This window comes from Sinocyclocheilus anshuiensis, unplaced genomic scaffold (assembly GCF_001515605.1).
Source record: "Sinocyclocheilus anshuiensis isolate Anshui unplaced genomic scaffold, SAMN03320099.WGS_v1.1 scaffold375, whole genome shotgun sequence".
In the NCBI taxonomy this organism is placed as follows: Eukaryota; Metazoa; Chordata; class Actinopteri; order Cypriniformes; family Cyprinidae; genus Sinocyclocheilus; species Sinocyclocheilus anshuiensis.
The window spans coordinates 514,040-527,252 of record NW_015549594.1 but is presented as its reverse complement, the minus strand read 5'-3'; the positions used below and the strand labels follow the sequence as shown (position 1 = coordinate 527,252).

The following is a 13,213-nucleotide window of genomic DNA, read 5'->3' as shown; positions in this document are numbered from 1 at the left end:
GTGGAGATGATCGTGGACTTCAGGAGGAACCCCCCTGCACTCCTCCCACTCACCATCATGGATAGCACTGTAACGACAGTGGAGTCATTCAGGTTCCTGGGCACCACCATCTCTCAGGACCTGAAGTGGGACACTCACATTGACTCCACTGTTAAAAAGGCCCAGCAGAGATTGTACTTCCTTCGCCAACTGAGGAAATTCAACCTGCCACAGGAGCTGCTGAAGCAGTTCTACTCAGCCGTCATCGAGTCTGTTCTGTGCACTTCAATAACTGTCTGGTTTGGTTCAGCTACAAAATCAGACATCAGAAGACTACAGAGAACGGTTCGGACTGCTGAAAGGATTATTGGTGCCCCACTGCCTACCCTCCAAGAACTGTATACATCCAGAGTGAGGAAAAGGGCTCAGAAAATCACTCTGGATCCATCACATCCAAGCCATCTCCTTTTTGAACTTTTGCCATCTGGTCGGTGTTACAGAGCACCGAATACCAGGACAGCCAGGCACAAGAACAGTTTCTTTCCCCAGGCAATCTACCTCATGAACAGTTAATGTTCTCCCATTGTGCAATTAAAGTATGTGCAATAACCTTATACTTATTTATCACCCTAAATCCTAGTACATCCCTACAACTTTATTTTATTTTATTTTATTTTATTTTATTCTATTCTATTCATATTCTATCTATAGCACACCTGTACATACAATTTATTCTTTTTTTGTGGTTTATATTTATGCATGTGTATTTTATTCACATCTTATTTTTATTATCTGTGTGTTGTTGATGTCTCCGTGTACTGGAAGCTGTGACACTATAACAAATTCCTTGTATGTGCAAACATACTTGGCAATAAAGCCCTTTCTGATTCTGAATTCTGATTCTGAAAAGCCGTTTTATAAGAGAAGTCAATGACTTTTTGCGACAAGTGGGATTCAGCTTATGGCACTTTTCATTAATTCCTATGGTATCCGTAAACGGCGATTGAGTGTCGCACAACTCTGACTGAAATTCGAAGACTCGAAATTCAATGACATTGAAATTCAATGACCCAATTCAAAGCTGTAATGTGATTGGTTATTACGGCACACATGATCCAAGTTAGCCGTTACGCGTTCTCAATAGTAAGTAATACAGACCCTCTAATCTCCCTATAGTAAGACAATCTCTGGCTTTATCCCCTTGTATCACACAAAAGTGACGATTCTAGTCAACCAATCAACGTTCTGCAGTGAGTTTAGCTCCACCCTTTTGGTACCCTTTGCTGTGCTAGGTACCCCAACGGAAGGGTACCAAAAAAGTGGTATGGTTTACTATTTTGGTACCATTCTGACAATGGAAACGGACATAATTGCATACCATACCATACTGTACTGAACCGTACTGGGTGGAAACGAGCCAAACAGACAAAGAGGAAATAAATGTTTCTCAACTAAATTATTTATGCATTCATGTTATACTATTGCTTGTATTCTGAAAGCTTTCATGAGAAATTCACTTCGTGAACTGATTTTTATCCAATTTGGTTTACAAAATCCATTTATACTTGGCCACACACATTTGTTTTTGTAAAACAGATATTAACCATTCCATGTGAATACTAGATCTCATTTTCATGACTATGCTAACTAAAGTATGTTGATGTTCTAGTTATGTTACAAATGTGCCACTCTAACATGCATTTTTGCAGTGCAAAAACCTGCATTTTATTCACTAACCAACCAACCGCAATGCAGATTAACCGGGTGTTAAATGTACTTAAATACCACAGCAGGGTATTTAAATTAAGTTATTTCATTCTATTACATGTGAACACAAAGAAACAGGTCTAACACTGACCGTGTCCTATATGTGATTCCATTGCTATCCAAATCAAAAACTCACACTCCGTAAAAAGCAAATGAAATTATGTATTTTGAGCCCTCTACTTTTTGACACAGTATATCACTCTTTTTGTGCACTTGTTAAAATGCTTTTTTTCTGTGGTTTTCTAGGGAAGGTGACATGAGCTGTCATCTCTGTGATGAGAATGGAGCGCTCCATCAGTACGCCTATGAGGCCACTTCTCCTCACGCCTGTGATTCCACTGGATACTGGACACCAGAGGAAGCAGTGGGTTAGTACTCAGTGATTCTTTATTATAACATTAGTCACACTACTTTACTTCATACTTGTGCAGGTGGAATGACACAAACCATAAAAAAAGTCTCATTGCTGTTGGGCTGTATATCAGCACTGTTGAAATCCTATTCGGTCAATCAAATTAGAGGACCAGGACTAACTGCTGTATTATAGTTTTTGTATCATGATCTAACAAAGCTCTTCCACACGCATATGTCATGAATTGTAAGATGGTGAGCGCATGACTGAATGCCGTCTCTGACATAAATGTTGTTGGACGTGTGCTTGATCCTCAACACACCACTGAAAATGTCACGAATGATCGTCAAAGTAAAAAACAATACCTGCTCTTTGATTAATGAGGATAGAGAGAATTTAGCCCTGGCTTCTTTCTCCGAACTTGTGCATTCACATTCAGGTGGATCGTTCAGTCTCATGCGGGCCAGGTGCGTGCAAGTCTGGAAAAATGTAAGGAATAAATCATTAAATCATAATTGCTTGGATAAAGAACACTCTTTTTGCCATCAATGAATAAAAAAGGCCCTTGGCAAAGCTTCAAGTTTTGGTAATATTGGGTGGCGTCCAGAAGCAGCCCGTCATAAAAAGCGATGTTTATCCTGTGCAGCTTTTCAACTTTATACCTCACGTAACAGATGTTGCTGATTAGTCTAATCAGAAATCTCTTAGCATCTGGTCTGCCCACTCACTGACGTGTCACGGATAAGACTGTGCTTTGAAAAGTCCACCCAAAATGTGGAAATCCTCCACTGGTATGCAGTCGTTTTCATAAAGCACAGTATCATGAGAGAGGTCAAACATAAAATCATCCAGCTAGGTGGTAGTGGAGAGTGATTTTTGGCCCGGAGTCTTGTTTTGAGAAACAGATTGATGAGAAATGAAGTCTTAAATTTGAAAATAAAAATATATATCTCTAAGAAAACAATATCTTTGCAATATTAATGATGAATGAGATTTAATACCATCGGTTCAGGTCTGTAATAAATTACAGTAACCTATTGTTTTTGGTTTATTTTTAAAAACATGATAAAGTGCATGATGACTACCTAATGTGAATTATTTTGTCAGTCAGTTAATCATGTCAGAAAGACTTTAGGAGCAATATGACAACACTGTTTGTGCAGTATGAAATAATGCTCATGGTAATACCACGGTGAATCATTTGATAACTCTATTAACACAGGCCAATTCGTTATCAAATCATATCTCAGATCTCACATCTTGTCAGTGAGTTTAGCTCCATCCTTTTGGTACCCTTTGCTGTGCTAGGTACCCCAACGGAAGGGTACCAAAAAAGTGGTATGGTTTACTATTTTGGTACCATTCTGACAATGGAAACGGACATAATTGCATACCATACCATACTGTACTGAACCGTACTGGGTGGAAACGAGCCAAACAGACAAAGAGGAAATAAATGTTTCTCAACTAAATTATTTATGCATTCATGTTATACTATTGCTTGTATTCTGAAAGCTTTCATGAGAAATTCACTTCGTGAACTGATTTTTATCCAATTTGGTTTACAAAATCCATTTATACTTGGCCACACACATTTGTTTTTGTAAAACAGATATTAACCATTCCATGTGAATACTAGATCTCATTTTCATGACTATGCTAACTAAAGTATGTTGATGTTCTAGTTATGTTACAAATGTGCCACTCTAACATGCATTTTTGCAGTGCAAAAACCTGCATTTTATTCACTAACCAACCAACCGCAATGCAGATTAACCGGGTGTTAAATGTACTTAAATACCACAGCAGGGTATTTAAATTAAGTTATTTCATTCTATTACATGTGAACACAAAGAAACAGGTCTAACACTGACCGTGTCCTATATGTGATTCCATTGCTATCCAAATCAAAAACTCACACTCCGTAAAAAGCAAATGAAATTATGTATTTTGAGCCCTCTACTTTTTGACACAGTATATCACTCTTTTTGTGCACTTGTTAAAATGCTTTTTTTCTGTGGTTTTCTAGGGAAGGTGACATGAGCTGTCATCTCTGTGATGAGAATGGAGCGCTCCATCAGTATGCCCATGAGGCCACTTCTCCTCACGCCTGTGATGTAACCTATTGTTTTTGGTTTATTTTTAAAAACATGATAAAGTGCATGATGACTACCTAATGTGAATTATTTTGTCAGTCAGTTAATCATGTCAGAAAGACTTTAGGAGCAATATGACAACACTGTTTGTGCAGTATGAAATAATGCTCATGGTAATACCACGGTGAATCATTTGATAACTCTATTAACACAGGCCAATTCGTTATCAAATCATATCTCAGATCTCACATCTTGTAGCGCTCGCCCCTGTTTACCTGTACCGTAGCCTCGGTATGTGCTATAAGGCAGCTTTTCGAGAAATAAGGCTCGAGCCAGGGCGAGCAGAGACCTGGTTAAGGTTGCTGAAAGAAGGAAGGATGACACGCTCACAGATCTTGCCGCATTGCTTCTCCCGGCGGGAACATTACACCACATCTGATACAGTCATTAATTCTACCCTGTGTGGAGGCCCTCGCTCTGTTTATCTGACCAATTGAGTTTTATGGTTTGCCTTGGCCTGCTGCTGTTTACCCCGTACACATCCACACATGTGAGGCCACGCTGGGTGCAAAGGAGCGCTCTGTGACTCAAGGCTGCTGTCTGTCTATCTGTCTCTTTCGACCTGGAGTACAGTTTAATCCGTCATTGTAAAACCTTTTGGAGGCAGAGAGTTCACATGGCCTGATATTAATACTTGTGCTCTTTACGTTAATGCACAATAGGATGAGCTCACTAAACAGTAGTATCACTTTAGCATGCATTATTTTGCCATAAAACTGTCTGATTTACAAATTAACCCCCTTTAGTTCAGTTTAACAAGGCTGTATTCATTTCCTTTCTATTTAAATGATAATTATTATAGATAATTTATAATTACAGGTTTATTAAGGGAAAACAGTACTTTTTTCCTTGGAGTAATTAACAACACACTGCTTTTGGCTGCAGAAAAGCAGGCTGAGATTTCTTTGCTACATACATCCAGTATAAACAAGCAAATCAGTATTAATACGCTTATATCCTGGCAGGTTTATATCATTTTATATCTAAATATTATATATACTGACCATTTTACTACATTTTTCATTGTTCATAATGTCTAACTTTTATTTACCTTTATATAAAAATGTGTTTATTTATAAAGAGCTGATTTACACCACTGTTTAAAAGTTTGGGATCAGATTGATTTTTTTTAAAGGAAAATTATACTTTTATTCAGCAAGGGTGCATTAAATTGATCAAAAGTGACAGTAAATACATCTATAATATTACAAAAGAATTCTATGTCAAATAAATTCTGTTCTTTTCATTAAAGGAATCCTGAAAAAAAAAACAATATTGCAGTTTTCACAAAAATATTAAGCAGAACCACTGTTTTCAGCTTTGCCATTACAGGAATTGCATTTTTTAAAATATACTAAAATAAAAAACAAAGAAAACTGTGATTTTAAATTGTAATAATATATCACAATATTACAGTTTTTTTAATTGTATTATTGATTAAATAAATGCATCATTATCAACTCCAAACTTTTGAACTGTAGGATCGCAGTGGTGGAGCGAAGCTGAGCAGTCCTATCAAAGTGTGCCAGATTGTAGTTATAGCGATTGCTACAGAGAGGAGCAAGGAACGTGGAGAGATGAGGAAAATGCGAATCACAGTCTTTAATATCCAAGGAAAGGGGTAATACAAAGCAGGCAGGAGACACACGTAGCACATCAAGGTAGACGTATAACACCGGACAAGGGAACATAGGGCAGACAACACTTTAAATACAGGACTAAACTAGGTAATTAATGAGACACATCTGAACCAAATGAGACAATCACACATGGGAGAAACTGGGTCACGGGGAGCACGTGGGGAGAAAAACACACACAGACAGTCCATGGGCGTGACAGTAGTAGTCTGCTGCATCTTAACACTGAAATATAAACAACACAGGCGTTGATCGTGTGTGCAATTAAATGTTGCTATCAGTGGGCATAGTTAATTCTTAGTGAAGCCCCCGCCCCCCCTGTTTTAGCTCATGTTTTAGCGAGAGTGCCGCCCCAGGGCTCTCCTGGGATTACCTTTCCCTGTCTCGCTCCTGTTCTTCAGGCCACCGCGGACATTAACTCTTAGTTTAATAAATTATTTTGTGAGCCCTGTCTGTCCCAATTAAGGCGCCAATCTGTCTCCTTTGCCAAGTTGCACCTGGGTCTTATGGTCAATTGAGGTCTGGGGAAATGTGCTTCACATCCATTGCCAAGACATGTGGTTTTTCCCAGACACTCTCTCTTTCTGTTTTCCCTTTCCCTCGGTTTCTCCCTCTTTACCTCCCATCCTGTCTTTTTTCGAAAATTGTCATAACAAGATTGAAGATTCAAGAGATTAAATGGTTGTTTATAATAAACACACAGAATTGCTCAGTTCCCAAGTGAGCTGCCTGCAGAAGCAGCATTTTAAAGTGCACTCCCAACGCAAATGTTGTTATACAAAGCTCATCGTTCTGAAAAGCAAGGTGTGCTGTGATTCGCCAGCTATCCAGTGCGTTGTGCTTGATCCTCAACACACCACTGAAAATGTCACGAATGATCGTCAAAGTAAAAAACAATACCTGCTCTTTGATTAATGAGGATAGAGAGAATTTAGCCCTGGCTTCTTTCTCCGAACTTGTGCATTCACATTCAGGTGGATCGTTCAGTCTCATGCGGGCCAGGTGCGTGCAAGTCTGGAAAAATGTAAGGAATAAATCATTAAATCATAATTGCTTGGATAAAGAACACTCTTTTTGCCATCAATGAATAAAAAAGGCCCTTGGCAAAGCTTCAAGTTTTGGTAATATTGGGTGGCGTCCAGAAGCAGCCCGTCATAAAAAGCGATGTTTATCCTGTGCAGCTTTTCAACTTTATACCTCACGTAACAGATGTTGCTGATTAGTCTAATCAGAAATCTCTTAGCATCTGGTCTGCCCACTCACTGACGTGTCACGGATAAGACTGTGCTTTGAAAAGTCCACCCAAAATGTGGAAATCCTCCACTGGTATGCAGTCGTTTTCATAAAGCACAGTATCATGAGAGAGGTCAAACATAAAATCATCCAGCTAGGTGGTAGTGGAGAGTGATTTTTGGCCCGGAGTCTTGTTTTGAGAAACAGATTGATGAGAAATGAAGTCTTAAATTTGAAAATAAAAATATATATCTCTAAGAAAACAATATCTTTGTGATATTAATGATGAATGAGATTTAATACCATCGGTTCAGGTCTGTAATAAATTACGGTAACCTATTGTTTTTGGTTTATTTTTAAAAACATGATAAAGTGCATGATGACTACCTAATGTGAATTATTTTGTCAGTCAGTTAATCATGTCAGAAAGACTTTAGGAGCAATATGACAACACTGTTTGTGCAGTATGAAATAATGCTCATGGTAATACCACGGTGAATCATTTGATAACTCTATTAACACAGGCCAATTCGTTATCAAATCATATCTCAGATCTCACATCTTGTAGCGCTCGCCCCTGTTTACCTGTACCGTAGCCTCGGTATGTGCTATAAGGCAGCTTTTCGAGAAATAAGGCTCGAGCCAGGGCGAGCAGAGACCTGGTTAAGGTTGCTGAAAGAAGGAAGGATGACACGCTCACAGATCTTGCCGCATTGCTTCTCCCGGCGGGAACATTACACCACATCTGATACAGTCATTAATTCTACCCTGTGTGGAGGCCCTCGCTCTGTTTATCTGACCAATTGAGTTTTATGGTTTGCCTTGGCCTGCTGCTGTTTACCCCGTACACATCCACACATGTGAGGCCACGCTGGGTGCAAAGGAGCGCTCTGTGACTCAAGGCTGCTGTCTGTCTATCTGTCTCTTTCGACCTGGAGTACAGTTTAATCCGTCATTGTAAAACCTTTTGGAGGCAGAGAGTTCACATGGCCTGATATTAATACTTGTGCTCTTTACGTTAATGCACAATAGGATGAGCTCACTAAACAGTAGTATCACTTTAGCATGCATTATTTTGCCATAAAACTGTCTGATTTACAAATTAACCCCCTTTAGTTCAGTTTAACAAGGCTGTATTCATTTCCTTTCTATTTAAATGATAATTATTATAGATAATTTATAATTACAGGTTTATTAAGGGAAAACAGTACTTTTTTCCTTGGAGTAATTAACAACACACTGCTTTTGGCTGCAGAAAAGCAGGCTGAGATTTCTTTGCTACATACATCCAGTATAAACAAGCAAATCAGTATTAATACGCTTATATCCTGGCAGGTTTATATCATTTTATATCTAAATATTATATATACTGACCATTTTACTACATTTTTCATTGTTCATAATGTCTAACTTTTATTTACCTTTATATAAAAATGTGTTTATTTATAAAGAGCTGATTTACACCACTGTTTAAAAGTTTGGGATCAGATTGATTTTTTTTAAAGGAAAATTATACTTTTATTCAGCAAGGGTGCATTAAATTGATCAAAAGTGACAGTAAATACATCTATAATATTACAAAAGAATTCTATGTCAAATAAATTCTGTTCTTTTCATTAAAGGAATCCTGAAAAAAAAAACAATATTGCAGTTTTCACAAAAATATTAAGCAGAACCACTGTTTTCAGCTTTGCCATTACAGGAATTGCATTTTTTAAAATATACTAAAATAAAAAACAAAGAAAACTGTGATTTTAAATTGTAATAATATATCACAATATTACAGTTTTTTTAATTGTATTATTGATTAAATAAATGCATCATTATCAACTCCAAACTTTTGAACTGTAGGATCGCAGTGGTGGAGCGAAGCTGAGCAGTCCTATCAAAGTGTGCCAGATTGTAGTTATAGCGATTGCTACAGAGAGGAGCAAGGAACGTGGAGAGATGAGGAAAATGCGAATCACAGTCTTTAATATCCAAGGAAAGGGGTAATACAAAGCAGGCAGGAGACACACGTAGCACATCAAGGTAGACGTATAACACCGGACAAGGGAACATAGGGCAGACAACACTTTAAATACAGGACTAAACTAGGTAATTAACGAAACACATCTGAACCAAATGAGACAATCACACATGGGAGAAACTGGGTCACGGGGAGCACGTGGGGAGAAAAACACACACAGACAGTCCATGGGCGTGACAGTAGTAGTCTGCTGCATCTTAACACTGAAATATAAACAACACAGGCGTTGATCGTGTGTGCAATTAAATGTTGCTATCAGTGGGCATAGTTAATTCTTAGTGAAGCCCCCGCCCCCCCTGTTTTAGCTCATGTTTTAGCGAGAGTGCCGCCCCAGGGCTCTCCTGGGATTACCTTTCCCTGTCTCGCTCCTGTTCTTCAGGCCACCGCGGACATTAACTCTTAGTTTAATAAATTATTTTGTGAGCCCTGTCTGTCCCAATTAAGGCGCCAATCTGTCTCCTTTGCCAAGTTGCACCTGGGTCTTATGGTCAATTGAGGTCTGGGGAAATGTGCTTCACATCCATTGCCAAGACATGTGGTTTTTCCCAGACACTCTCTCTTTCTGTTTCCCTCGGTCCTCGGTTTCTCCCTCTTTACCTCCCATCCTGTCTTTTTTCGAAAATTGTCATAACAAGATTCAAGAGATAAGAGATTAAATGGTTGTTTATAATAAACACACAGAATTGCTCAGTTCCCAAGTGAGCTGCCTGCAGAAGCAGCATTTTAAAGTGCACTCCCAACGCAAATGTTGTTATACAAAGCTCATCGTTCTGAAAAGCAAGGTGTGCTGTGATTCGCCAGCTATCCAGTGCGTTGTGATTGGCCGAATACCTCAAGCGTGTGACGGAAATGTTACGTCCCTTACCATACTGTGATGCTGTGTCCCGGTGCAACGAGACAAGAACAATAAAAACCCATTACAAACGAGGCATTTGTTGCATCCAGTGGGGACATAATTACTGATTATAATGACTTATACTGTCTTTTTTCACGTTGCGTTGCGTATCGCGCCGCGTAAACATAAAACTATTTGTCTGCATTTGTGATCGGAGAAATGACAAACAACAAGCGCTACTCTACACTGCTCAAAACTCACGTTTGAATTGTCAGTGGCAAATTCTTTAAATATGAAAACATACTTACAGGCTGTGAGTCAGAACAGATGGCATTGTAGGCTACTCTCCCAGGTTCAGGAAACAGTCCTCCGTAAATTGCATTGCACACATCTGAATATTTGGTTTGAACTGTTCTTGAACAGTGTTGTAAATACAACTTAATACAACACTGATTTCTAGTTGTGTCCTCTTTTGGAAGGCCAAACAAAGTAGTTTCGCTTTCACAACGAAGCACACAGCGTTTCCACGACATGGCGGCGTCGGCAACAATACTACAGCGAGAATCAAAGTTACACCTTCTTTCTTTGCGTAAACATTTGGGCGGTGTTATGCAAATCTTCCCACACAGTGACGTAGACATGTGGGGGCGTGTTTAAACGAGGCGTTTTAGGAGGGCGTGGACGAGTCTTAACTTTTATAAAGAATATCTCTTTGGGTTTGAGACTTTAGTCTTTGCAACTTTAGGGATCTTATCTATGCCCGAACAGCTTGTAACACTCCAAAGAGAAAGGAAAACTGGGAATTGCATCATATGACCCCTTTAATGCTTATTGGTCTACCTAATTGTTAGCTTAGTAACATGCTAACATCCATACAGAAAAAAATGCTTTCTTAGAAAAATGTAGCTGCCTTTGTAAGCAATGAGGCAGCTCACAGAGATAATAAGTGCACTTATAAGTGCAGTGTACAAAGCAGCCCACTATTTTGTCAAGTTTTCTAATGCATTGCTATGGAAATGCCCGTTTTAGAGCTTATATGCCAATTTTATTACAATGAATTATCTCATCCTTCCAGGTGTATATCCCATTTGCCAAAAAGATTCTTAGCTTTTGATGGCAAGTTACAGTATTTTCTTTTTGGCTTTGGATGAGGTTTACCTGTGTTTTTGCAGGGGCCCCTGATGTGTACCAGCCATGTGAGCCCAGCATGCAAGCCTGGAGTCCTGAAGTTAACCTGTATGAGCCCAACATGACTACGCCATGCCCCCAGATCGAGGGCTGTGTGTTGGAATTGCACTTCCTTCACCCAGTTGTCCCTGACAGTTTGACCGTATGGATCACTTACACCTCAGCCAGTGAGTATACTGTCTATCAGTAGGTGTATATCAAACACCTGTCATTATGGGAATATACACTATACTGTTCAGAAGTGTGGGATCAGTAAGATTTTTCTTTTTTTAGTTTTGTAAAGCAAGGGCACATTAAATTGATCAAAAGTAAGAAAGACTTTTACATTGTTATTAATGTTTCCGGTAAATGCTGTTCTTTTGCAATTTCTAATCACAGTTTCTACAAAAATATCAAGCACCACAACTGTTTTCATCATTTATTATAGTAATGAATGTTTCTTGAGCACCATATAAGCATATTAATATGATTTCTGAAGGATCATGTGACACTGAAGACTGGAGTAATGCTTCTGACAATTCAGCTTGGCCATGACAGGAATAAATAGGATTTTAAAATATATTTAAAATAATTTAATTGTGATAATAGTTCACAACATTACCATTTTTTTTCTGTATTTTTGATCAAATAAACGCAGCCTTAGTGAACATAACAGACTTCAAACACATTAAAAAATCTTACCAACCCCAAACTTATGAACAATAGTGTATGAATGTTTTATATGAATTAATTCTTCTGTTTTTTTTTCCACAGATCAAAAGGCAATTGCTAATATAGTGCTCATAACTGAGAATGGCGAGATGCTCCACACAGGTCCTCAGCATGCTTTCTGTGACATTCCTTTGACCCTCCATTTACATACTAGTAAGAAGGTCAAGGCCGTTAAAATCTCCACCTTTGATAAGAAGCTGGAGATCGATGCTGTTTTGCTGACCTCGCGGCCCCAAAATCCTCTCTGCTCTGGCTGCCACCCCCTTCTCTACAGAGTGCTTAGAGAACCACCAATCAGAGAGGACCAGAGTCCCATCATCGTCAAACAGCCCACATACACTGACAGGTAAGAATATGCGCCTTTGTAAGATTAACAATAGCACTTTGTTTTGTACGCAGACACTTTGAAAGACTATATTTTTAAATATTTATTTGAAATTGGCGAGTCATTAGTAATACTGTCAAGCGTTTTCAAATAATAATGTCTCTGTCATCTTTTTATTGTGTTTCTAATTGATTTACAGCATTTCTGGGAGTATTATTTTAAGTGTGGCTTTAGTATAAATGCTGAACATGTTGTCTTTCTAAAACTGTCATCGAATTGTATCTTCGGCGTATCACTATTTAAGTATTGTGCAATGGTTTTCGCTTGAAAAAATCGTTTCCACAGCCAACACAATAAGAAGAATAACAATATCATGGATTTGACATTGTCATTTCATTAGCCATTAATTTTACAAGCATCAACGCATAGCCAATTTTTGTTCAGTTCCTGTCACATTTTATTCTGCTTGTTCCAGTACAAATTCATCAACGGGCACTGGGTTGTTGTTCAAGTACTTGCAATAGGTCAAAATGTCCAGAGATTAATAGTGTGGATCAGAGAATGTAACATATCCAAAAAAGTTCCTTCCACAAGTCCTGTAAGCTCAGAAAGATGGAAACTCTACTGGGAATAGAGCTATGTGGATAGGGAAAGGAAAGAAAGACAGATTGGATCTGCGAGAGAGGTAGAGAGAGAGAGAGAGAGACCGCGCGAGAGAGAGTGGTACAATGAAACCCTGGAATATAAACCAAATGTGACCGCTTTACCCGTAGAAATGTCTCGGTTATTTGTGTAACCCTCGTTCCCTGAAGGAGGGAACGGAGACGTTATGTCAGTCATGACTGACGAATTGGGATCTCGCCCGAGAGCCCAATCACCTTCGATTGTTAACTAAACAAGCCAATGACAGTTGGCGTGCGTGTTTCGCCACGCGCACCCCGCCCCGCAGCGCGGGTATAAAAGGAGAGCGCGTGCAAACGCACATCAGTTTTTCGCTGAGG

At 38.9% G+C, this 13,213-nt stretch overlaps 1 protein-coding gene across 1 annotated transcript in view; it reads left to right on the top strand.

Moving 5' to 3' along the window:
• LOC107658303 (pappalysin-2-like) overlaps window positions 1–13,213 on the top strand; it is a 63,572-nt gene that overhangs the window by 19,685 nt on the left and 30,674 nt on the right. The window contains exons 5-7 of the mRNA XM_016446835.1: window positions 1,993–2,114; window positions 11,161–11,343; window positions 11,930–12,233. Coding sequence (XP_016302321.1) covers window positions 1,993–2,114; window positions 11,161–11,343; window positions 11,930–12,233 — 609 coding nt within the window. The remainder of the gene's footprint in view (window positions 1–1,992; window positions 2,115–11,160; window positions 11,344–11,929; window positions 12,234–13,213) is intronic.